The following is a 27,365-nucleotide window of genomic DNA, read 5'->3' as shown; positions in this document are numbered from 1 at the left end:
TACTTAGAGTTCCAAAATTTACTTATAATTCCAAAATCTACTTATAGTTCTAAAATCTACTTAAAGTTACAAAATCTACTTAATGTTTCAAAATCTACTTAAAACTCCAAAATCTACTTAATGTTTCAAAATCTACTTAAAATTCAAAAATCTACTTAAAATTCCAAAATCTACTTAATGTTTCAAAATCTACTTAATGTTTCAAAATCTACTTAATGTTTCAAAATCTACTTAAAATTCCAAAATCTACTTAAAATTCAAAAATCTACTTAAAATTCAAAAATCTACTTAATGTTTCAAAATCTACTTAATGTTTCAAAATCTACTTAATGTTTCAAAATCTACTTAAAATTCCAAAATCTACTTAATGTTTCAAAATCTACTTAAAATTCCAAAATCTACTTAATGTTTCAAAATCTACTTAATGTTTCAAAATCTACTTAATGTTTCAAAATCTACTTAAAATTCCAAAATCTACTTAATGTTTCAAAATCTACTTAAAATTCCAAAATCTATTTAAAATTCCAAAATCTACTTAATGTTTCAAAATCTACTTAAAATTCCAAAATCTACTTAAAATTCCAAAATCTACTTAATGTTTCAAAATCTACTTAAAATTCCAAAATCTACTTAATGTTTCAAAATCTACTTAAAATTCCAAAATCTATTTAAAATTCCAAAATCTACTTAATGTTTCAAAATCTACTTAAAATTCCAAAATCTACTTAAAATTCCAAAATCTACTTAATGTTTCAAAATCTACTTAAAATTCCAAAATCTACTTAGAGTTCCAAAATTTACTTATAATTCCAAAATCTACTTATAGTTCTAAAATCTACTTAAAGTTACAAAATCTACTTAATGTTTCAAAATCTACTTAAAACTCCAAAATCTACTTAATGTTTCAAAATCTACTTAAAATTCAAAAATCTACTTAAAATTCAAAAATCTACTTAATGTTTCAAAATCTACTTAATGTTTCAAAATCTACTTAATGTTTCAAAATCTACTTAAAATTCCAAAATCTACTTAAAATTCAAAAATCTACTTAAAATTCCAAAATCTACTTAATGTTTCAAAATCTACTTAATGTTTCAAAATCTACTTAATGTTTCAAAATCTACTTAAAATTCCAAAATCTACTTAATGTTTCAAAATCTACTTAAAATTCCAAAATCTACTTAATGTTTCAAAATCTACTTAATGTTTCAAAATCTACTTAATGTTTCAAAATCTACTTAAAATTCCAAAATCTACTTAATGTTTCAAAATCTACTTAAAATTCCAAAATCTATTTAAAATTCCAAAATCTACTTAATGTTTCAAAATCTACTTAAAATTCCAAAATCTACTTAAAATTCCAAAATCTACTTAATGTTTCAAAATCTACTTAAAATTCCAAAATCTACTTAGAGTTCCCATTGGGCGACAGACAGACAGTGTTTCCTGAGCTCACTTTGAGACAAACGGCCAAAAAACATGCTGTGGAAACTCAACCCTGACCCAGAACAGAACCAAACAGAACCAAACAGAACCGCATGATGATGGAAACACAGCAGAACTTAAAGTAGATGATGTGTAACAGGCCATTTCCTCACCCAGCAGCGGAGGCAGCCAGTTGACGTTGGCCTCGCAGTGAGAGTCCAGGAACGTGATGACCTCTCCCTTGGCTGCAGCCGCGCCCAGCAGGCGAGTCCTGATCAGCCCCTCCCGCTTCGTCGTCCGCAGGATACGGACCTTCAGCAGCCGCACCATGTACTCCTCCAGCGCCACCTTCAGGTGCTCTGAGGGGAAGAGCAGGCAGAAGTCAGAATTCAATCTACACATCAACAGAAAGAGGACGCAGAATTTAGAATTGAATGTAATTGAATTTAAACACGTAGATCAGTGTTAGTGCAGTTCACTAAAATCTACTTAAAATTCCAAAATCTACATATTACTCACGTATTGCAAACGCTGCAATAAAACAGAAAAAAACCAGAGGTTTCTCAATACGCTGATGACATAACCGTGTTTACACAAATACTGTTTTTGTTTTCCTTATGTATTTGAGAGCACAACAGTCCTCGGCCTTGACAGCAGACAGCTTTGTTGGAAATGAAAGTGTTTGTTTTCCACAGCTGAGTCATGTTTGTCTGGCAGAGACGAGCGTCGCATCACACTTTAGCTGCCTTATGCGTTTTTACCCCTTCATTTATTTATTTATGTATTTGTTTGTACAGGCATCTGCTGTTGTTCAGTCAAGGTGGAAAAACATCATATCTGGAAGCGTTCTGGGCCATATGGTCATTTATCAAGATGGCAGCACATATATGCAAATGAGCCTCAACGAGAGGCCGAGGATTGACAGAGGAGGTTTGAGGAGCGATGAGATCATACGTCTTTATTCAGGGGAGAAGAGATAGATAGATAGATAGATAGATAGATAGATAGATAGATAGATAGATAGATAGATAGATAGATAGATAGATAGATAGATAGATAGATAGATAGATAGATAGATAGATAGATAGATATTGTTGATAGTTACATATATATTTCGTAGACAGATAGATAGATAAATAAATAGATATTGTAGATAGTATAGTAGAAATCGTAGATAGATATTATAGTTATAGATAGATATTGCAAATATTGTAGTTATAGAAATCGTAGATAGATAGATATTATAGTTATAGATAGATGTTGTAGATAGTTACAGATATATATCTTAGACAGAGAGCTAGATATTGTAGATAGTTACAGATATATATCGTAGATAGTTATAGATATCGTAGATAGATAGATAGATAGATAGATAGATAGATAGATAGATATTATAGTTATAGATAGATATTGTAGATAGATAGATATTGTAGATAGTTACAGATATATATTGTCGATAGATAGATAGATAGATAGATAGATAGATAGATAGATAGATAGATAGATAGATAGATAGATAGATATCGCAGATAGATAGATATATCATAGATAGATAGATAACGTAGAGTAGTTAATATTGTTCTTATATTAATCACAGTGTTATTACAGTGATTATTATTCAAACTGTTGAAGGAAACACTCGCATTTAAAGGAAACCTGTCCTTGAGTCCAGCTCCTGTGATTTATACATCTATAAATATACATTATATTTATATTTATTTGACTGCACTGTCACCGCTGAGTCGCCGCGTGAGCAGGAAAAACAATATTTACGGTCTATATTTAGGGCAGGATTGATTCCTGTGAGGCAGCTATGGGGACAGATTGGTGAAAGCGTGTATGTGCGGCCGCCTCTTTTCCTGATTGATTGATGATTTTATTGTGGTTCCGTGGTTTTCGCCCTTGCTCCCTGCAGCTCCACATTGTTTCACCTTCCAGTAAATTTGCCATGGTCGTGGTCTGAACATCCCTCTGGAGATTTATGGATGCTGCTGCTGTGGCGACTCCCGACTTCTCTGAGAAGACTTTTAAATTGTTTATTTAAAACTCAGTGGTGGTGTAATTTAGTAGCTGACAGTAAACTGGACAGATTATTGGATGCAGCAGTTTTTCTTAAATTCCCTTGTTAGGCATTATGAATTTCTTTTCGGGTGAAATGTGGAGCATAATTACATTTATTTTTATTTTTTGGCCAATGGGCTTTTATGAGCACACTGATTTAATTTCCTTTTTTCACTCCTCACGGTTGAAGTCTTTCTCTTCTGGGTAACATTGTGTCTAATGACTGCAGCAGGGATGTGGACAGAAATAAGAAATGCAGATAAGTGAGTGAAAATAGTGTGAGCGAGGCTGTGTGTGGTGTTCTAGTGTGATCATGTGTTTGATTCTCGTTTTTGATGTTTTTGAGTGGAGGGAACATTTGTGTCTGTTCTTCTTTACGTTCTGTAAAGCTCATACTGGAAATTATGATTCCAAAATCTACTTAAAATTCCTAAATGTACTTATTGTTCCAAATTCTACTTATAATTCCATGATCTACTTATTGTTTTAAAATCTACTTATAATTCCAAAATTTACTTAAAATCCCAAACTCTACTTATAATTCCAAAATCTACTGATAATTCCAAATAAATTATAGTTCCAAATTCTACTTATAATTCCAAAATCTACTTATTGTTTTAAAATCTACTTATAATTCCAAAATCTACTTAAAATTCCAAAATCTACTTATTGTTTTAAAATCTACTTATAGTTCCAAATTCTACTTATAATTCCTAAATTGACTTCAAATTCCAAAATCTACTCATAATTCCAAAATCGACTTAAAATTCAAAAATCGACTTAAAATTCAAAAATTTACTTATTGTTCCAAATTCTACTTATAATTCCAAAATCTATTTATAGTTCCAAAATATACTTAAAATTCCAAAATATACTTATTGTGCCAAATTCTACTTATAATTCCAAGATCTACTTATTGTTTTAAAATCTACTTATAATTCCAAAATTTACTTAAAATCCCAAACTCTACTTATAATTCCAAAATCTACTGATAATTCCAAATAAATTATAGTTCCAAATTCTACTTATAATTCCAAAATCTACTTATTGTTTTAAAATCTACTTATAATTCCAAAATCTACTTAAAATTCCAAAATCTACTTATTGTTTTAAAATCTACTTATAGTTCCAAAATCTACTTAAAATTCCAAAATCTACTTATAGTTCCAAATTCTACTTATAATTCCTAAATTGACTTCAAATTCCAAAATCTACTCATAATTCCAAAATCGACTTAAAATTCAAAAATCGACTTAAAATTCAAAAATTTACTTATTGTTCCAAATTCTACTTATAATTCCAAAATCTATTTATAGTTCCAAAATATACTTAAAATTCCAAAATATACTTATTGTGCCAAATTCTACTTATAATTCCAAGATCTACTTATTGTTTTAAAATCAACTTATAGTTACAAATCTACTTAAAATTCCAAAATATACTTATAATTCCAAAATCTACTTATAGTTCCAAAATCAATCAATCAATTCAAATCCCACTGATTAGTCTCTAAAGAAGGTCACAAAACATGGAAATGTTATCATACGGACGTTCAAGGTCGACCGTTTTGAAGCTTTTTTTTTCCACACTCTTCTTTTTTTTGCCGAGTCGTGCTGCGGTATATGTTTTTGATATTCTTCTTGACCAACACGCGTGATTGCACACATATATTCCCGCTGACAGCGACCATACTGAGGAACGCCGCGGAAACTCTGCGACGCCGTCAATCAGAATTACGACGCGGCGTTCTTTACGACGGGTCGTACGTCGTCTTGTGACGTCTTGTCCAGAAAAGTGGATTTTTCTTTTCCTCACCTTTTATTTTGTGCCTGTCGCTAAACTTCAACACAAGACAAGAAGAAAGAAGAGAAGAGGCATTATTTAGGGAATGGGTTATTATTTAGGGAATGGCGGCAGTCAGGCCTGACATTAGTGAAATATGACTTGTGTCTGTTCTCCTCATTGATAAGACTTCTTACAAATGGGGCTCTGTCACTGAGGAACCTGCTCTAACACAGACACTAATTGGATTCTGAACATCACAGGAGAAGGTGGAGGAAAAAGGAAGCACTTCTTTGGTTTTTATCTCTGCACTCTCTTCACTCTTTAGTCTTTCCTGTTTCATTCAGCGTGTTTTTTCCCTGGTTTGATTCTGTTTGGCAGCAGATGGACGTAGAGACCGGACAGGACCGGCCAAAGCCACGCTCTCCGTCCGTCCATACTTCTTAGCCTTTTCACAGAGCTTCAATAAATGACCACACATCCCGGAGTGACGGCATCACATGACGTTCCGGGGAAAACCGTCGTGTCGAGGCACGAGAAGATCTGACTTGACGACGTTAACCCATAAGAGTTGTTTGGATGTTTTATTGACTGAAGATGATCAGGTCCACTTTAAAAAGTTAGAATTCTGAGAATGTCAGAATTCCCAGGGGAAATTTGAGGGAAATAGGTTTGAATTCTGAAGATAAAAAAAATCAGTATTCCGAGAACAAAGTCAGAATTCCCATGAAAAAAAGGCAGAATTCTTAGGGGAAAAATAAGAGAAAATTCCAAGAGCAAAGTCAGAATTGTGAGAACAGTCGGAATTTTGAGGGGAAAAAAGAGAGAATTCCGAGAAAAAAGTCTGAATTTGATGAAAACCGTTAGAATTTTGAGGAAAAAATAGTAAAAATTCCCCAGGGGAAAGTCAGAATTTGAGGGAAACAGGTTTGAATTCTGGGAACAAAGTGAGAATTCTCAGGGGGAAAACATTAAGAATTCCCAGGGGGAAAAACAGTTTTCTGAGAACAAAGTCAGAAGTTGAGGGGAAAGGATTTGAATTTTGCGAAAAATAAGTCAGAATTCCGAGAAAGTCAGAATTCCCAGGAAAAAAATCATTTTATATCAATGTTTTAAATTTTCTGCACAGTTTAATGTGGAGTTAACTTCAGACAACTTGACCACGTCTTCAGGACACATCTTGAATAAATGGACGTAGAGTCAAGAGCGTTGAGTTTTCTGCTGCCACAACAACAACGATGTTAATCATGAAGCTGTGTGTGATGAACAGAGGTGAAAAATGAAGTCATTCTCTTATTAATGATTATATTGCAGTGAGTTTTTATGCAGCTAAGATAACAAACGCTGCAGGGCTTAGACCCTCCACACAGACACAGTCTCCATAGGTTCGGTTCCAAACCTGAGAGGAAAACATGGAGCCGTCACCTTCACATCGCGGTAATAAATCAGCCCATTAGCTATTAACGGTTAGGAGATTGATTCAGGCTGAACTGTTGACCCCCCAGCCTTGATTCTTACATAACCTCCCTAATGACCCAGATTAAACAACCCAGCATTAGCATCACACGTACGGAGCCCGGAAAAGGTTGCGGCGCCAAATTATGAAAGGTTAATTTGACCTGAATAAATTGGAACGCGGCTCCGTTCTTGGTTTTTGCCGGGAAAAATATGAAGGGGGGGGACGATAAATCAGACTAATGAGAGCGGGTTAACGTTGGCAAACACATTAGTCATGATTAGAATGTGACGTCCAGGACACGACGAGGGCTCAGGCTTCTGCACACGACAAGAAATCAACACTTTAAAGACAAATCCTTCATGGAAGGTTCATATTTCTATTGTCTACATGATCGAACATGGAAGGAAAAACCTGGGTCCTGAATTGTGACCTGGTCGGCTTTCCGTACATAGTTCCAGTACGCTAATGAAAAATATTTAAATCCAGGTTTTCCACTGCTGAATAAGGTCACATGACTGATGCTGCAAACGTAAGCCTTGTTAGCTCTAGATATTGCTAAAGAGACAGTTTGAAAAGATCGTGAGGACATTTCCATCAGGTAATATTTTCAGAAAGAGGACATTACCATAAGGTAAGGACAGAGAGTGAGGACATATCCGGAAAGTGAGGACATTTCCGGAAAGCGAGGACATTTCCAGAAAGTGAGACATTTCCATAAGGTGAGGACATTTCCAGAAAGTGAGGACATTTCCATAAGGTAATATTTCCAGAAAGAGGACATTTCCAGAAAGTGAGGACATTTCCATAAGGTGAGGACATTTCCAGAAAGTGAGGACATTTCTATAAGGTGAGGACATTTCCATAAGGTAAGGACATTTCCAGAAAGTGAGGACATTTCCATCAGGTAATATTTTCAGAAAGAGGACATTACCATAAGGTAAGGACAGAGAGTGAGGACATTTCCGGAAAGTGAGGACATTTCCGGAAAGCGAGGACATTTCCAGAAAGTGAGACATTTCCATAAGGTGAGGACATTTCCAGAAAGTGAGGACATTTCCATAAGGTAATATTTCCAGAAAGAGGACATTTCCATAAGGTGAGGACATTTCAATAAGGTGAGGACATTTCCATAAGGTGAGGACATTTCCAGAAAGTGAGGACATTTCCGGAAAGCGAGGACATTTCCATAAGGTGAGGACATTTCCAGAAAGTGAGGACATTTCTATAAGGTGAGGACATTTCCAGGAAGTGAGGACATTTCTATAAGGTGAGGACATTTCCATAAGGTGAGGATATTTCCACAAGGTGAGGACATTTACAGAAAGTGAGGACATTTCCATAAAGTGAGGACATTTCTATAAGGTGAAGATATTTCCAGAAAGTGAGGACATTTCCATAAGGTGAGGACATTTCCATAAGGTGAGGACATTTCCATAAAGTGAGGACATTTCCATAAGGTGAGGACATTTCCATAAAGTGAGGACATTTCCATAAGGTGAGGACATTTCAATAAGGTGAGGACATTTCCATAAGGTGAGGACATTTACAGAAAGTGAGGACATTTCTATAAGGTGAAGATATTTCCAGAAAGTGAGGGAATTTCCATCAGGTGAGGACATTTCCAGAAAGTGAGGACATTTCCATAAGGTGAGGACATTTCCATAAAGTGAGGACATTTCCATAAGCGGAGGTCATTTCTAGAAGATGTGGACATTTCCATAAGGTGAGGGCATATCCAGAAAGTGAGGACAGATCCTGAAAGTGAGGACATTTCCATAAGGTGAGGACATTTCCAGAAAGTGAGACATTTCCATAAGGTGAGGACATTTCCAGAAATTGGGGACATTTCCAGAAGGTTAGGACATTTTAAGAACGCGAGAACATTTTTAACAAATTGAGGACATTTTAAGAAGGTGAGGACATTTCAATGAAGTGGGAGGGATTTCGATTTCCTTCGATCGCCCATGTCAGCTGCAGCAGTCGCCGTGGTTACTATGAGTGAGCAGCAGCTTCAGGTTAGTGGGAGGAGCTAACGTGTCGTCATAGCTACTAAGACAACTCCTCTGGCTCGTGTGCAGCGCGTCACACCTGGTGGAGGGGGCGTGGTCAAATCCTTGAGATCGTGTTGTGGTAACTTATAATATATTATAAGTATATTTGATTGACAGTGGAGATTGAGCACGCCCTCTAATTAAAGGGACGTCAGTCGCTCACACAAACACTTTAAACACTTTGCACAGAAACCAGCGACAACATTTTCCTTCTCCTTCATATTTGCGTCCACAGCAGAGGAGGAGTGAGGAGGGGGAGGAGGGAATGTTCAATTCAATTAACCTCAAATTACAGCAGATCCGATTATGACTCTTCCCCATCTCCGTCTTTTCCAAGGTGCTGGATGACTTCCCAGAAGTCTTGGCGCGTCACCAAAGAGCCAAGCTGCTAATTTATTCCTCCGAAACGTTTCGTCGTCTGTGAACTCCGACATCGAACATCCTCCGTTTTCTCACCGAGAGCCAGACGGGAAAAAACATGTGAAGCTGCTTTTTCTGCTGCCGTCCAAAAAAAAGAAGAAGAGGAAGAGGAAGCTGTGATGATATAAGACGGTCTTAGGGGGATTTTAAAAACAGCACACACACACACACACACACACACACACACACACACACACACACACACACACACACACACACACACACACACACACACACACACACACACACACACACACACAGATGCAGCTGCTCAGCAAAACCCCCACGACGCTAACGTCTCCTTCAAAGCTGCTCCATTTTATTATTTATTTTAGTTCTTTTAATGTGCATGAATTTTGGATCAAAATGTTTAAATGATATTAAAAACACAACAACACGTATTTACGTCCATGAGCCATCACATTTGATCAAACCTCAATCATCAGGCCGTCTGGATTTATTTAGATTTATGTTCAATGAGTGAGTTTTTCTGCCCCATTTTTCCCGAAGATAACTTTTAACTTATCATATCTGGCTATGGTTTTTGAACTGTTTAGGAATTCTAGGATTATTAGGATATTATATAGGATATTATATATGTTTTCTGAGAACGGTCAGAATTCCAAAAAAAGACAAAATTCCACAAAAAGTCAAAGTTCCAAAGAAGAAAGCCAGAATTCCAAAAATGCCAGAATTCCAAAAAAGGTCAAAATTCCAAAGTAAAAAGCAAGAATTCAAAATGAAAAGCCAGAATTCCAAAATAGTCAAAATTTCAATGAAAAAAGGACAGAATTCCAAAAAAAGTCACAATTCCAAAGTAAATAGCAAGAATTCCAAAAAGTCAAAACTCCAAAGAGAAGAGCCAGAATTTCAAAAAAAGGTCGATTCCAAAGGGGAAAAAGCCAGAATTCCAAAGAAAAAAGTCAAATTGCACAGAAAAGCAAGAATTTTAAGGAAAATAACTCATAATTCTGAGGAAAAAAGTCAGAATTCTGAGAAATAAAGTCAGTAATCACGACAGCCTGGGTTCGTACTGTATCATTGTATCGTACCAAATCATTCCACCCGGGGAAACTGTCAAAAGTAAAGACTCCAGGGACACTTGTGTTTCCGTTCGGATGAAGACACTAAATGTCGTTAATTTGAGTTTTTGTGACAAGAAGACAGTGATTGGTTCATGTACGTATTTATATACATATATACATATATATATATATATATATGTATATATGTATATAAACAACATATGGCCGAGCTAAAGCAGAGCGACACCGCAGAACTTAGTTGTGGCAGAAACGTCATGTACAGTATCGTCTGATGCAGCTGTCGGGAACGCTGACACACAGCTGTACGAGGAGGAGGAGGAGGAGGAAGAGGAGGAAGAGGAGGAAGAGGAGGAGGAGGAGGAGGAAGCCATGACAACAACAGAGTCGCTGTTAGTCAGTGTTAACGACGACACGGTGTCCACTCTGTCTCTGCACATGAATCTGGTACGACTGCTGCTGCTCTAAAGGTTTGTTCAGAAAACAGATTCTGTTTCAAATCCCTAATTCCATTTAACTGCGGCTCCTCTCGAGTGCTTCATTCTGAGCAGGAAGTGCAAGTAATCCAGGATTATTACGGAAGAATCCGACCAAAGTAGAGTCGTTAATGGAGTGAAAAGACAAGAAAACTTCCCATGAATGATACGGGGATCAAAAGTAAAATATCCATCACAAAAAAAGGTGAAACATAGACGATAAATGACAAGGTTCAAGATATGGAGCGGTTTGCAGTAGTTCTTGACAGCAAAAAACCCTTTAAACGTGGTTGGTTAATTCACAGGAGGTGGCACTTTATAAAGTCTGAAGAAAAAAAGAGAACATTTCAAAGAAAAGTCAAAATTCCAGAATTCCAAAGAAAAAAGTGAGAATTACAGAGAAAAAGTCAGAATTACAAAGAAAAGTAAAAATTCCAAAGAAAAAAGTCGGAATATAAAGATAAAAGTCAAAATTCCAAAGAAAAGTCAAAATTTAAAAAAGTCAAAATTCCAGAATTCCAAAGAAAAGTCAAAATTCCAAAGTAAAGTCAAAATTCCAGAATTCCAAAGAAAAAAAAGTTAAAATTCCAAAGAAAAAAGCCAAAATTCCAAAATTGAGTCAGAATCCCCAAAAAGTCAGAATTCCAAAGAAAAAAGTCCAGGAAAAAGGTTTGATAAAGTCGGAATTCTAACCCAGAATTGCACAGCAATGTTTTTATTGACAGTATCACATTTACTTCAGACAACTTTGGACACGTCTTGAATAAATGGACGTACATAAAGTGCATAAAGACTAAAGAGCGACTTCTTCTGCTCCTTTTTCCCCGGATACAACTTTGACTTTTCCATATCTGGCTGGTATTTATTCAACCGTTTAGGAATCACAGCACTGAGGAGCTGACGTCACAGACGTGTGACCTCAACAGTGTGAACGTCTCCGTCTCTTGTTATTAAAACATAATAAAACGTCTGCTCACCCCCCATTCCCCTTTGTTTTTTTTTACTGGTGGTTAATGGTTAAATTGTGTTTATTATTTACTTATTTAATTAATTATAATTCTTTTTCTTTCTGTATGAAGATTGCCCTCATTTAGTTGGAAGGACGCCAGCTACTCCTGCTATTAAAGACGCTAATGACGCTCCTTGGGGAGCGCGGCGCCGGCTCTCAATTTAAATTTCAATTAAACTCATATAACGACGACAATAATAACATTAATAAGCCATTTGTGGGAACGAGGTGATGAACGTCGACGAGCGGCGGCGTCGTGTTCATCGTGTTTGTCTCACACTGATGAAAGATTACGTAAAAAAATGATGTGGGGAAATTTATGTCAAGGTTCATTTAGATGAAATTATTTATAAGTCATTATACTTCATTATTTTAAGACTGTGAAATCACCTGTTGTTGTTTTTTATGAACATATATTAACGTTAGGGCTACGGCGGCCGCCATTTTGGACCCCAATGTTTGTACAGTAGCCCACAACGGACAAACTCCACTTTTCCACCACATTGTCCTGGCACGACGACAGGATTCAAAATGGCCGACTTCCTGTTGAGTTGAGGCCATGGTTACGTTTGACTTTTTTGTTTGTCTTGGTCTATAACGTCTTCGCACCAAGTTTCGGAAAAATTCAGTGGAACTAAATGTATGCCGAAGTCATTGGGCACTTCCTGTTTCGTGGCGAATTGTTGAAATTCACCAAAACGCAGACGGTTTACGTGGAAACGCGGTTTTTGAATCCACAAATCATTTTTGGACAACTTTTCACCTTTGATATGTCGAGTACAAATTGGCGCGTACGACAAACACGCTCGGACGAGTTAGCTCGTTTTACGTAAGGCTGCGAATCGGCAAAACTGGACGACGGGATTCAAAATGGCCAACTTCCTGTTGAGTTGGCGCCATGGTTATGGTCGACTTTTTTGTTCGTCTTGGTCTATAACGTCTTTCCACCAAGCTTCGGGATATTTGGTGGAACTCAATTTTGCCTTTGTTGGGCGCTATAGATGCCAATATCACATTTTCGTTAGACCTGACCTCCATGCCAAGTTTCAAGAGTTTTTACGTACGTTAACACCCTCAAATATGACCGTAAACCACAATAATCTGGATTAACAACAGGCTCCTGACGTGAAAACACAAACCCACCTTTCCCTCTCGCTGTCTAACACGCACCAACACTTACAGGTGCTAATGAAGTCGACGTCCTCTGGGAAAACACTCTCATCTCCAAAGTACACTCTAATTAAATAGGAGTGTGTGGGAGAGGTAAACATTTGCCACCGCATGATAACATGCTCCGGTGTTTCTGTGTGAAAACACGTCACCTTTCTGCCCTCGGGCCGCTGGAAAAAAATCCGATTTTATTACAGGAAACTAAATGATCTGGCAGGAAATAAAAGAAAACACACACACAATGATGAGGCTAAAGAGAGAGAAAGCAAATCATCCTAATGCAGTTTAGCCGTGATGAAACGAGGATTACTGCTTCATTCTCACAAAACTCCAATTTCAGCAGCCGCTTTGCATGAGAATGGATATTTTATGGACAATGAAAGAAAAGCACAGCACTGTGGCTGCAGGACACAATCTGTATGTAAATTTATATATATATCGTTAGGGCTACAGAGGCCGACATTTTACTGCTAAGACAACTCCTAAAAATACTACAAAAACTACCAGTAAACAACTACTACAAATACTACTAAAACTAGTAAACTACCAGTAAAACTACTACTACACGCACTACTAAAACTAATGAAATACCACTAAAACTAATGAAATACCACTAAAACTAATGAAATACCACTAAAACTACTAAACTACCAGTAAAGATACTACTACAACCACCAAACTACCAGGAAAAACGAAATTCTAAAACAACTAAACTATAAGTAAAACTACTACTAAAACTACTAAACAACCAATAAAACTACTACTACAACTACTAAACTCCCAGTACAACTACTACTAAAATGACTAAACAACCAGTAAAACGAATGCTAAAACTATTACTAAAACAATGAACTACCAGTAAAACCAATGCTAAAACAACTAAACTACCAGTAAAACCATTTGCTAAAGCTACTACGAAAACAACTAAACTACCAGTAAAATGAATGCTAAAACGAAAGTTACGTATGTAACTACGGTTCTATGAATCCTGGATGACAGAGGCGGTAATACTAAACTACCAGTAAAACTACTAAACAACCAGTAAAATGAATACTAAAAGTACTAAACTACCAGTAGAACTACTACTAAAACAACCAAACTACCAGTAAAATGAATGTAAAAACAACTAAACTACCAGTAAAACTACTAAACAACCAGTAAAATGAATGCTAAAACTACTAAACTACCAGTAAAACTACTACTAAAACAACTAAACTACCAGTAAAATGAATGCAAAAACAACTAAACTACCAGTAAAAATACTACTAAAACTACTAAACTACCAGTAAAATGAATGCAAAAACAACCAAACTACCAGTAAAATTACTACTAAAATAACTAAATTACCAATTAAAAACACTACTAAAACTACTTAACTATCAGTAAAAGTACTACTAAAGCAACCAAAACTAGCATTAAATCTACTCTAAAATTACTACTAAAACCACTACAAAAAATACTAAACTACAAGTTAAATTACGTAGTTGATCGCAGTAAACCCCAGCGTCAGTGCTGAGTCACAGTTGAGCATCAGTGTAGAACTGCTGAGTCACTGGGTGAATAATGTCCTGCAGGTCTGTCAGGTCTTGTCGAGTCACCGTCACGTGTCGCCTGTTATCTCTGTGTCTCTGACTCAGCGTCAGACGACGTCAGCGTGAACCTACAGATGACAGACATCGGCTCGTTCATTAGCCCGAGCTAACCTCGACCACGCTCTCCTGCAGGGACAGCGAGGAATGAACATCCTCCCTGTGTGAGGCGAGGAAATTCAATTACTGCCTAATGAAGAGCGAGCTGACCTCACCATCATCATCATCATCATCATCATCATCGCTGCCTCACAGCTGGAGCTGGAGCTGGTCAGCTCACAGTCTGTGCTACTTTGCTGAGGCTAATGAATCTGTGAATTTGTCCTTTTGTGAGTTTATGAACGTAAGAATAAAAGATCAACTGTAAGATGAGTGTAAGTTGTGACCTGTTTGGCTTTCCGTACATGGTTTTTCCACCTCTGAATCAGGTCACATGACTGTTGGCTTTGACGTGCAACTTCTCAGCTATGTGCTGTACTGTGATATTTTATTGTGAAAATTACACACCCCCCCCCCCCACACACACACACACACACACACACACATACATTGTGTTTGCTGACCACCAATAACACCGTCACACATTTACAAGTCACAAATTGGCAACCAAACACTACTAATAACCAATTTCTTATTAATTCCATCCATTTAGCATCTCATTGGACACTTGAGGAAATGCGTAATTGATCAGGAAGTGAATAACCGGACGATCAATCACGGGAGCGGCCGACGCGGCGGCGCGGAGCTCGCCGGTCACCGTGACAGAGCGCACTTAACCGTGATGGATACATGTGGACTCGCACTCGTCCCCCGATTTAATGAAACTCTGCTATGAAGACGTCGGAGCACAATAACGTGCCAGAGATGAGATACGAGGAAGCGAAACGGGAGGCCGTCCTTGAGCTGATGAAAGTCTTTTTTTATCAACCGAGTGCTTCCTGGGATTTTTAGGGATTTTTTTTTTTTTACTAACAAAGCAGAAATGAAAACTCGGAGCAGAAACTCATTTCCTGCAGGTTACAAGTCCACGAGGAAACTGGAGAACCCAACGAAAACCAACGCACCCATGAGTCGAACATGCAAATTCTGTATAGAAGGAGAACCAATGTCAACTAAACAACCAGTAAAATGAATGCTAAAACTACTCAACTACAAGTTAAACTACTACTAAAACTACTAACCAACAAGTAAAATGAATGCTAAAACTACTAAACTACAAGTAAAACTACTACTAAAATAACGAAATTACCAGTAAAAATACTACTAAAACTACTAAACTACCAGTAAAAGCACTACTAAAACAACCAAACTACCAGTAAACGAAAACCAACGCACCCATGAGTTGAACATACACATTCTGCATAGGAGAACCGGGGTCATGAACCCAGGTCTTTTTTAGCCACATTTGAACCCCAATGGACGTATTTTTTACAACCTGTAAAATGAATGCTAAAACTACTAAACTACCAGTAAAACTACCAAACAACCAGTAGAATGAATGCTAAAACTACTAAACTACAAGTAATACTACTACTACAACTACTAAACAAACAGTAAAATTAATGCTAAAACTACTAAACTACAAGTAAAACTACAACTAAAACTGCTAAAAAAAACAGTAAAATGAATGCTACAACTACTAAACTACCAGCAAAACTACTACTAAAACTACTAAACAACTAGTAAAACTACTACTAAAACTACTAAACAACCAGTAAAATTAATGCTAAAACAACTAAACTACAAGTAAAACTACTAAACAACCAGTAAAATGAATGCTAAAACTACTAAACTACAAGTTAAACTATTACCAAAACTACTAAACAACAAGTAAAATGAATGCTAAAACTACTAAACTACAAGTAAAACTACTACTAAAATGAAAAAACTACCAGTAAACGAAAACCAACGCACCCATGAGTCGAACATGCACATTCTGCATAGAAGGAGAACCGGGGTCATGAACCCAGGTCTTTTTTAGCCACATTTGAACCTCAATTGACGTATTTTTTTGGGTGTTACCTTAGCAACAGAATCACAAGCACCAGCATCAACCATTACATTTTTTGTCACCCTTCCCCTATGGGTACCAGAGTACCACGGTACGATCAGGGTCAGCGCTAGACATCCCAAAGATTGCCACAAACCCAGCAATTTTGTTGTCGTCGTAGCCGTACGACATCACGCTATGGGAAATTGCTGACGTAGCGCACAACGTGCCGACCCATTAAAGGGTCTGTTCTCAGCTGAAACGGACGCCTGACTCAAGGAATTGCCGTTCCAAACCGTGTCATACCGTACCAAACCAAAACCGTACCATGATGCAACGATAGCCACTGCTCCACCACACGAAGACCGCAAACTTCCATTTTTCAGCCTAAATGTATTTTCATAGTGAATGATACATCGTTACACTTTTATTTTGAAATTCTGTGAAATATTGTTGCCTTCACAACTACAAAACTGTTGTTTCCCCCCAAAAACGTACTTTTTCTCGCTTTCCCTCACCGGTTCCCTCCTGACCAGACTAGACGTTCATCAGCCCACAGGGGGATTTGAGTTTGAGACATTTAGGTGTTTTGAATCAGCTCAAGAATGATAAAATAAATGTTAAATAATGAGGAAATAAACGCGTTTGTTCATCATCAGGTTGCGATTGTTGTTTGTCTCGATTCAACAGCATGTTTTTCTCTTTCATGCGGTAAAAATAAGGCTTTTATTTTGACTCGGCAGCATCAATAGGAATCATAAAGACAGCGGGGGACGCTCTACTTTCCTTTTTCAATCTTTCCAAAGCCTTATTCAAACCCCAGCAGGTGCATGATATTATTTCCTCTTGGAGCTACAGTAGGAGGAAGAGTCGCTGCCTCTCTGTCGCGTCTGTGATAAGAGTTCCTGCCGCATGATTGTTGAATGTCAGTGAGGAATGGAGGCTTTTTTTTTTTTGATTGAGCGAGCGACGTTGAAAGCTGACATTTACCATCGTCGTCGTCAACAATAACAACATCAGGGATTAACGGAGAGAGAGAGAGAGAGAGTGAGAGAGCATGGGAGAAACTGGCAGATCCACCAGAGTCAGATTAAGGAGATTTGTTGACCCCCTCAATCTCTAAAAGAGACGGATTATGAGCCTAAGACTCACTTGATAATAATAATCTGTACAGTGGAGCTGTCCACAGCAGCGAGTCCTGAAGTGATCATCGTATATGTTATTTAAAAACAAAATCTGCAACGTAACGTTAGAAATGACAGCTTCTAATTACGTACGAGTCGACTCAGTGTCGGTTTGATACGGAAAAATACAAATACGACATCTTCAGGGTGTGTTTGACGGCCTTTGTAAACCACTCACTCTCCCACACCAAAGCTCATAGAGAAAATCAGTGATATTGGCTCACGGGGACACGAAAGCTGCTGGTCTACTGCTGCCTCGTGTGGTCACTTTGTGTCACTGAGGTTAATCTGAGTGAAGGTTTTCAAAAGCCGAATTAACAAAATAAAACATTTGAAATGAGTGAAGGAGGAAGCAGTGGATCAACAACTCCTGTGTGCTGTGATGTAACAATCGCTGATTTTCTCTGTGGGCTTTGGTGTGAGAGAGTCGGTGACACAAATGTAGAATGCTGGAAAAAGGGCTTGTAATAGATCAAACTGTCACAGGCCCAATGTTTTCTAAAAGCACGTCCCTTTTGTCTATGAAGTGCAAAGAATATGAAAAAGTGAGCGCACAGTGGGGAATAAATAAATATTAATCCTCCCAGAGAAAGCCATCTGACCCCCGCCTTGAATCTGATGATCTGTAGCACACAGCAGTCCACGGCTGACACCGTCGCACTTCCTGTCGTCCGCACTTTGTTCCCCCTGAGCACAGATTCTGAATAAAAAGCACAGCAAGACGTTTCCTTTTTTTTTCGACTTCACACACACACACGATGATATCAGAAGAAGGAGAGAACCTGACGTCCACACAAAAACAGAACGCCACAGACAGATATAAATCACCAGGTTTCCTCCCAGTCGAACGCGACTCGTCGTTGTGATTTTTTAATAAAAAGGGGAAAAAAACGATGCGATCGCTGCTGCTGCTGCTGCTGCTGAAGCTATAATTACACCACACAAAGAGCCGCGCGCTCATTAGCGACTGCCGCCCGACGAACAGCTCATCATTTGTCGATGCTCAGTGTGTCGACGGCGACAAAATGGCATCAATTGCTGTAGTGAGACACCAACAAAGCACGTTTACCCCCCGTTATAGGCGTCTTTAGCATTTTAGCAAGGCTGATTCTTCACGATTTCCGTTGTAAATCGAATATTTTGTTTCGAAACAACGTCACAATCTTGAGGATTCGTGCGATAAGAGAAAGATGTATAGTTTCTGTTGTTGTAGCTATTGTAGCATGAGCACACGTTAGCTAACCCCTAACCCGAAGGGTTACCCGGCTAACTAATCGTAACCATGGCGACTGCTAATTTTGGGCAAATTATCGACCGAATTAGAACGCCGCTTCGCTGAAATCGCCTGTGCGTGAATATTCCCGCGGGCATAAGGACGTAGAGACGTAACCACGGCAACAATTCAACGTTTAACACGGACAACAATAACGCTATAGCGATAACAAGGGGTGCAAAGAGGTGGGAAATTCCCGGTAAGTTCATAAAGTAAAGTAAATATCCAGAAACTTTCCATGGACACTTTGATTATTTTGGAAATATTCTAAATTGGATACTTTACACCGGAATTATGGGAATTTATGGGAATTAATGAGAATTAAATGTAAATTTTGGATAATTTAAAGAAAGTGAGTGATATACTATTATATAATAATATAAACATTTAGTTAGAAATTGTTCAGAGATGGAATAGGAATGTTTTACGTAAAATTTTCGGAACGCTTTATGCTTTCACTGAACAACAAAAACATGAATGTTGACGGGAATATTTCTTACAGCTCCACATCCAAAACTCCCCAAAAAAGTCTGATTAAAAATTTAAAATTGAAGCAAATGTGTGGCTTTATTAGTCTTTTATTTGTTTTGTGGGCTCATAAAAAAGTAAAGATTTCCAGTTTATTCCCATAATTCCCAAAAATTCCCACGGAAAGTTTCCAGCTTTGTAAAAAAACAAAAGTCTTGGAATTTTGCAACCCTAGCGCTACCTAGAGCTAACCACGTGTTTGTTAGCATCAGTCATGTGACCTCATTCAGTGGTGGTAAAAACCATTTCATTAACGTACTGGAACCATGTACGGAAAAGTCAACCCGGGTCACAACTCTCCATGAAAACGTAATATTCTCGTCTGAAACGTCCAATAAAAAATAAAATCCTCCTCTTTGTGTCCCTCTCTGCTCCCTGCACACGGGTTCTCGTGCACTATTTAACATCTCAGGAAATGGGGGGAAAGTGAACAGGAAATTATGCTCAGCGGCAGCAGCAGCGTCGTCGTCGTCGTCGTCGTCGTCTCTGAACCGATAATGAATATCTTGTTCTCTCAGCGCCCGGCGATGACACCGCACTTGTGCTCTGATTTATTATGTAAGGGATCAGCTCTGTGCATTAACTCCCGGGTTCAGACTGATTAGGCAGCGAGCGTAGAGGGGGGGGAAGCAATCCGCACAAGAACACCGGGGCGAGGGGGTCGCGCAGCGCCGCCCTCATCATCATCACCATCATCATCATCGGGAAACGGCACATTCTCAGCCCCCAAGATGATGATCGTGATCTCCATGACGACTGTGAGGACGACTGCATTTAGAACTCCAGTCCATTCTCATGTTTTTATCATTACACATCTGTTCTCTCTGATAAAAGCTGAAAAATAACAAATAAATAAACGTATTTGAGAGCAACTCATAGTCCAGGGGCCTCAAACTCAACATGACCCAGGGGCCTGGAGCCTGGGGCAAGTGGAAAAAAGTCTGATGAACTTCTAGTCTGATGAACTTCTAGTCTGGTCAAGAGCCCCAGGGGGCTAAATTAAAAATATTTAGAGTGACGTTGCACACCATTTCAAAGTAAAGGTGTTAGTAAAGTACAGTAAGTAAAGTAAAAAATATTATTTAAAGGGACAATGTGTAGTATTAATGGGTTTATATAACCCAAAATCCACTTTTTTATACATATTATGTGCTCCTGCATTGTCTAGTCACTGTATAATAATCTTTGTTTCATTTTCGTAGGGTTTCAAAAAGTCATGTAAAATAACATGGTCGCGGGCCGCGGTTGCATAGCCACTGTTAGCAGCGAGACGCCATGTTTCTACCGGAGCCTGTAAGGACAAACGCGAGAGAACAAATCAAGCATCTCTTTACTTGTAGCAGAAGTCCCGCCTCATCTCTCTCCGCTTCGTCTGCTACGGCCGCGGTAGCTCCGCCCTCTCCCTCGCCTCACGAACCTCATCTGCTGACACGGAGAAAGACGACGAGGACGACATTTGACCAGCTGAGGATACCGTAGCGCTCACGGAAGGGAGGGGGTGAGCAGAGGAGCAGGTCTTTGTTGTAAATTTCAGCCTCTCCTCTAGATGGCACTATAAACTACTTACTTCACCTTTAATATTAATACATTAATACTATTAATAGCTCGCATGTATTAACTCAAAGCTTGAATAAAAAAGGTAAAGACAAATGATCATTTCCAGCTCTTTCGCAGACGGAGTCTCGAAAAAGGCAGCGACATCAACACAAATCTGCAGGACATAGAAAAAACTCCTCCGGGCTCAAACGTCCCCACGACTAACAGCAAAAGTTCCACCACAAAACTCGTTTTAACAGACTTTGAAACGCAGGAGAAATCGTTAAAGCGAGGACTTCAAACAAACAGCTGAACAACAGCCCCGTGTCCTCTGTACCTTTGTCGCTGAAGTCGTCCACCAGGATGATCTCGGCGATGAGCGGCGGCGGCGAGCGGTTGAGGACGCTGTGGACGGTCCTGAGCAGCGAGGACCAGCCCTCGTTGTGGAACGGGATGATGACGCTGGTGGTGGGAAGCTGGTCTGAGTACAGCTTCTGTTTACAGCTGAGCCACAAACACACACAAACACACACAATCAAGACATTTGACATCACGAGAGAGGAAAACACCAGCAGCCATTTTTATTTACCACCTGTAGGAAGATAATGTGACACAAAGATGAAGTATTTCTTTATTTTTAATTACAGCTAAAACCAAAATGTTACTTCACCGAATGCTCTGCGTTCTTGATGCAGATTACAGTTGGTAATCTGAAATTCATTTTAATCATTTCAAATTTAAATTTTCAAATGGTTTAGCTGATTTTTTTTTACGACTATTCTCATAAGATTAAGACTTTATTCTCATAAGAGTACGACTTGATGTTTGGACTTTATTCTCATAAAATTGCGACTTTATTCACACAAGATTACAACTTTATTCGCATAAGATTATGACTTTATTCTGATCAGATTACGACTTAATATTACAACTTCATTCCCACAAAATGATTACTCTATTCTCATAAAATTATGACTTGATGTTATGACTTTATTCTCACAAGATTACCACTTTATTCTCATAAAATTACGATTTCATTCTCATAAGATTATGACTTTATTCTCATAATTATTATGACTTTATTCTCATAATAATTACGATTTTATTCTCTTAATAATTACGACTGTATTATCATAATTGTACAACTTTATTCTCATTAGATTAAGACTTTATTCTTGTATTACGACTTTATTCTCATAAAATTCCGACTTTATTCTCATAAGATTCCGACTTTATTCTCATAAGATTCCGACTTTATTCTCTTAAAATTAGGGCATTATTCTCATAATTGTACGACTTTATTCTCATGAGATTATGACTTTAATCTCATAAGATTGCAACTTTATTCTCATAATTGTATGACTTTATTCTCATAAAATTACGACTTAATCTCTTAATACGACTTTATTGTAATCATTTTACGACGTTATTCTCTTAACAGTTACGACTTTATTCACGGAGCTAAAGCAGGAAAGCCACACTTCAAACCCCCCCGTGGTGTGAAGATCATACATAAACAAAGCAAACGCTCTGTGTCTAAAAGCCACGCGTTAACGCGAGATCGATGCAAACGATCCAGAAAACACCTTCAAAGAGGAAAAGCCCTCTTTAAAAACAAACACTCGTGCCAACGCTGTCAAAATAAAAGCTGCTCCAGTGCCCAGAATCCATCGATCAACAGTTCTTCACACCCTGTGCACAGATGGAACATGGTGTGTGTGTGTGTGTGTGTGTGTGGGGGGGGGGCATCAATGACACTGATAATTGCTGTCAGAAACATGGTTTATAAGCTCATAGGTGCCGTGTGGAGCGTAATCAGCAGAGCTACACCTCCCCTGTGACTCCACTGTGGAGCCTGATAACTGGAACAATTGTTCCAAACACTGCTTGTCGTAATGAGTTGGTGCTGATCCAGCTGGAGGAAAATAAAGGTGTAAATAAGGCTCAAAATAGTCTGTCGTGTGTGTGTGTGTGTGTGTGTGTGTGTGTGTGTGTGTGTGTGTGTGTGTGTGCGTGTGTGTGTGTTTGCGTTCACGTTCTTCTTAAATCTGTTCCACATTGGAGGGTTTTCGACCACAAACGCCGATAACCCTGATTTCAAAAACGTGATCCAAATCTGGATCTTTCAAATCCAGATTGGAAAGATCCAGCCACACACACAAACTCGGCGTTTAATCCAACAATTCCGGGGAAGGAGATTCAAGGGATGTTGAGATCTCGCGGAAACAGGCGCAATTTAACGTGACTTCAGAATATCGGCGGCGCCAGTTAGTAGCTGGTGTTTGCGCGATGTTGAAAACTGTCAATGAAGTCATCAACTTAGTCTTAGTCGTAGTTCCAAACAAAAGTTCGCAACATCTGTTTCTAGGTCAACTCGCTCACATTAGTTATCGCCGGTTTCTGTTCATGCCCCCAAGTCGTAAATAACGAACATGTGTCACACTTACGACAATATCTTCACACTTCAGGCTAATTTGGCCAGATAATCTCTTCATATCAGCCTAAAATCGTAAAAACACCCACGATTGTCTGAAGGGTACAGTCGGGGTGGAGCTAGACCGCTTCCAAACCACGTCACCCGTGTTCTTGTCATCGTCAAACGTGGCCATGAGAACGTGGCTAACTCAGGACTGTACCATTCCAAAACTGTACTGCACCAAAATAAACCTTGAAATCAATGAAAGGTGTATCCTGACTGCTCCTTAGAGATGTTCGGAATCTAGAATCATCTCATTTCTGTGGAAACATCAACGTCAGAACCTCCTGTTTCCCCTGTTTCCTGAGCTAAAACCAGACTCACTTTGGGTGACGGATGTCGGGGACGGAGCGGTTGAGGGAGATCCGGTCGCTGACGTAGATGTTGAATCCGTTCTCTCTGTACGCCTGGTCAACGCGGTCGGCGTCGGTCAGTGGGAACGGCTTCCCCTGTTCCCCGTTACCTACAAATATGCAGAGAGAGCAAATGATGAGGTGATTTTCCGAAGATCCGACCGATCTTCTCAAATATCCCAAAAATGTGCGAGAAAGAGAAGCTAATTTTCCTGTGGAAAAGTGGAGTCACCCCCTGGTGGCTAAATGCTATGTTGCAGGCTTTTCACACCAGAAGACGAGGTCCATTTTCTGCTCAAATAATCATGCTACAAATCTGATTATTGCTTTAAGGATTTTAAGCTTATTTCTGCTAAAACATATATTTAATAAAAAAGCTAATCGCTAATACATGTTTTTTTTGCTAACATATCCTGCTACAAATCTGATATCATTTTTAAAGATTTTAAGCTAATTTCTGCTAAAACAGGTATTTAATAAAAAAGCTAATCGCTAATACATGTTTTTTTTGCTAACATATCCTGCTACAAATCTGATATTATTTTTTAAAGATTTTAAGCTCATTACTACAAAAACAGATATTAAATAAAAAAGCTAATCGCTAATAAATGTTTTTTTGCTAACATATCCTGCTACAAATCTGATATTATTTTTAAAGATTTTAAGCTAATTTCTGCTAAAACAGATATCTAATAAATAGCAAATCACTAATACATGTTTTTTTGGTAACACATCTTGCTACAAATCTGATATTATTTTTCAAGATTTTAAGCTAATTTCTGCTAAAACTGATATTTAATAAAAAAGCTAATCGCTAATACATGTTTTTTTGCTAACATATCCTGCTATAAATCTGATATTATTTTTTAAAGATTTTAAGCTAATTACTGCAAAAACAGATATTAAATAAAAAAGCTAATGGCTAATCCATGTTTTTTTTACTCACAAATCCTAGGCTAATCGCTAATACATATTTTTGCGTACACATCCTGCTCAAATTTGACTGTTTAAACCCGCGCCTCGCAGACGTATCAGCCCGCATCCTCGCAGCAATAAAACCATTATGCATTATTTACAGTGTCTGTACAGAGGCTGATTTCCCTGAGCAGAGAATAAAAGAGAATTTGTGATGATTGTAGTAAATATAAAGAACATTCGCAGGAAGTGGATTTACGACGCCTGCTGCAGAGGAGAATGTGGAGCCAGAGGAGACGGTGATTTGTGAGATTTGCGAGACTCTTTTCTTCAGAGACTGTAAACACCGTGTGCATGCACCATGAAAATGTCACCGGGCTTCCTCATCTGCATTTCACAGGTTATTTATGAGCGGCGTGAGCAGTGCACGGCGCAGCAGGCACACACTCACCGGCGCGAGACGCGTCTCTTTTGATTGCCTCGTGGTCGTGCCAGTCTTTCCTTCGCAAGCCGTCGCGTCCCACCTGAGCGTCCTTCACCGGCCGGTTTACGTTCTGCGAGACACAGAGAGAGAATAAAACATGAAGCGGAGCCTGAATCCTGTCCTTCAAAGAGACACTTGTGCGACATGGAGTAACATAAATATCAAAGTGACAACATTCAGCAACAAGAGTCCTTGTTTTTTCGTCCAGAAAATGTTGATCAGATGTTCTCAAAATGTCTTGTTTTGTCCAGAAAACCCCAAATGTATTCAGTTTTAATGATTTCTTTGTTACACGGAGCAAAGAAACAAGAAGATATTCACTTTAAAAGGGTCAGGAATCAGAAAAAAACGTTTTAATTGCTTAAAAACACTCAAACCGATTAATTGATAATCAAAAATAGTTCATAGATTAATTTAGTAATTGATTAATAATCGATTAAATCGAGGAATTGTATCATATAGTATTGTATCATATAATTTAGTAGAGTGTCGTATAGTATTGTATCTTATCATATAGTATTGTCGCACCGTATCGTATCATATAGTATCGTTTAGTATCATATAGCATCATATAGTATCGTATTGTATCCTTTAGTATTGTATCAGTATCGTATCAATATTGTATTGTGTCATATCGTATTGTATCAGTATTGTATCATAACATATAGAATTGTGTCATACCACATCGTATCATATAGTATCGTATCGTATCACAAAGTATCGTATTGTATCATACAGTTTTGTATCAGTATTGTATCAGTATCGTATGGTATCGTATAGGATCATATAGTATTGTATCAGTATCGTATAATATCATAGAGTATTGTATTGTATCAATATCGTATCATGTCATATGGTATTGTATCGTATCATATAGTACTGTCTCAGTATCGTTTCATATCAGTATCGTATCAGTATTGTATCGTATCATATAGTACTGTCTCAGTATCGTATCATATCAGTATCGTATCAGTATTGTATCATATCATATAGCATTGTATCAGTATCGTGTCAGTATTGTATAGTATGGTATCGTATGGTATCATATAGTATCATATCATATAGTATTGTATCAGTATTGTATAATATCATACAGTATCGTATTGTATCAATATTGTATCATATCATATAGTATCGTATCATATCATATGGTATTGTATCGTATTATATAGTCCTGTCTTCAGTATTGTATCATTTTGTATCAGTATCAGTATCAGTATCTTATCGTATCACTATTGTATTGTATCATATTGTATCATATCAGTATCAGTATCGTATCATATAGTATTATATGAGTATCGTAGAAATATTCACAATTTAAGATGCTGAAAAATCGAGAGAAACTTTGTTTTAAACATTCATAAAACAACACAACTTGAAGTGATCGATCAATTCAATGTACTTTTACTCAAGTATCACCTTTAACAAGGTACTTTTCACACGACTGGACTGGACAGCAACAGCGTGAACAAGCACAGGCATCACCACCACAAACAAATCCTCAAATTACAACGTTTCACACCTGTGGTACCTGGGCTTGCATAATCACACACACACGTGTGTGTCACACTGTTACACAACAACAGAGGTGTGTACACACACAAACACACACACACACAGCCTCCCTCGCACCTCTGTCAGTGTCAGCTCGCAGATTTCTCCCGAGCATCAGCCTCTCACTCTCCAGCAGAGTCAATCCACACAAACGCTGCTCTTCTATTTCATGCCTGACGACCCCGTGAGGAGAATATCAATGCTGTGACGCACAGCCCCACAGAGACCTTATATATGAACACACACACACAGACACAGATACACACAGACAGACACAGACACACACACAGACACAGATACACACACACACACAGACACACACACACACACACACACACACACACACACACACACACACACACACACACACACACACACACACACACACACACACACACACACACACACACACACACACACACACACACACACACACACAGACAGTCCTGGCCGCCGTTGTTTAGTCATTCCGTTGCCGACTCGACTCGCGGTGACTCCGCGCCGTGAATTACAGGATCACAGCACAATGGAGTAATAATTAGCTTGATGGAAGGAAGCAATTAGGGAAACACTTTAAACACAAAGGC

At 38.2% G+C, this 27,365-nt stretch overlaps 1 protein-coding gene across 1 annotated transcript in view; it reads right to left on the bottom strand.

The window, feature by feature from the left end:
* Positions 1 to 27,365, bottom strand: part of LOC310927385 (polypeptide N-acetylgalactosaminyltransferase 10-like) — a gene marked incomplete at its 3' end in the record, with an annotated part of 79,556 nt that overhangs the window by 20,752 nt on the left and 31,439 nt on the right. Inside the window, exons 2-5 of the mRNA XM_083889680.1 lie at positions 25,192 to 25,294; positions 23,797 to 23,935; positions 21,334 to 21,500; positions 1,599 to 1,784 (exon numbers count right to left, since the gene is read on the bottom strand). Coding sequence (XP_083745806.1) covers positions 1,599 to 1,784; positions 21,334 to 21,500; positions 23,797 to 23,935; positions 25,192 to 25,294 — 595 coding nt within the window. The remainder of the gene's footprint in view (positions 1 to 1,598; positions 1,785 to 21,333; positions 21,501 to 23,796; positions 23,936 to 25,191; positions 25,295 to 27,365) is intronic.

This window comes from Microchirus variegatus, assembly GCF_963457635.1.
Source record: "Microchirus variegatus genome assembly, chromosome: 5".
Classification (NCBI taxonomy): domain Eukaryota; kingdom Metazoa; phylum Chordata; class Actinopteri; order Pleuronectiformes; family Soleidae; genus Microchirus; species Microchirus variegatus.
Note: the sequence above shows the minus strand (reverse complement) of the source record. Positions and strands in the feature narration are given on the sequence as shown.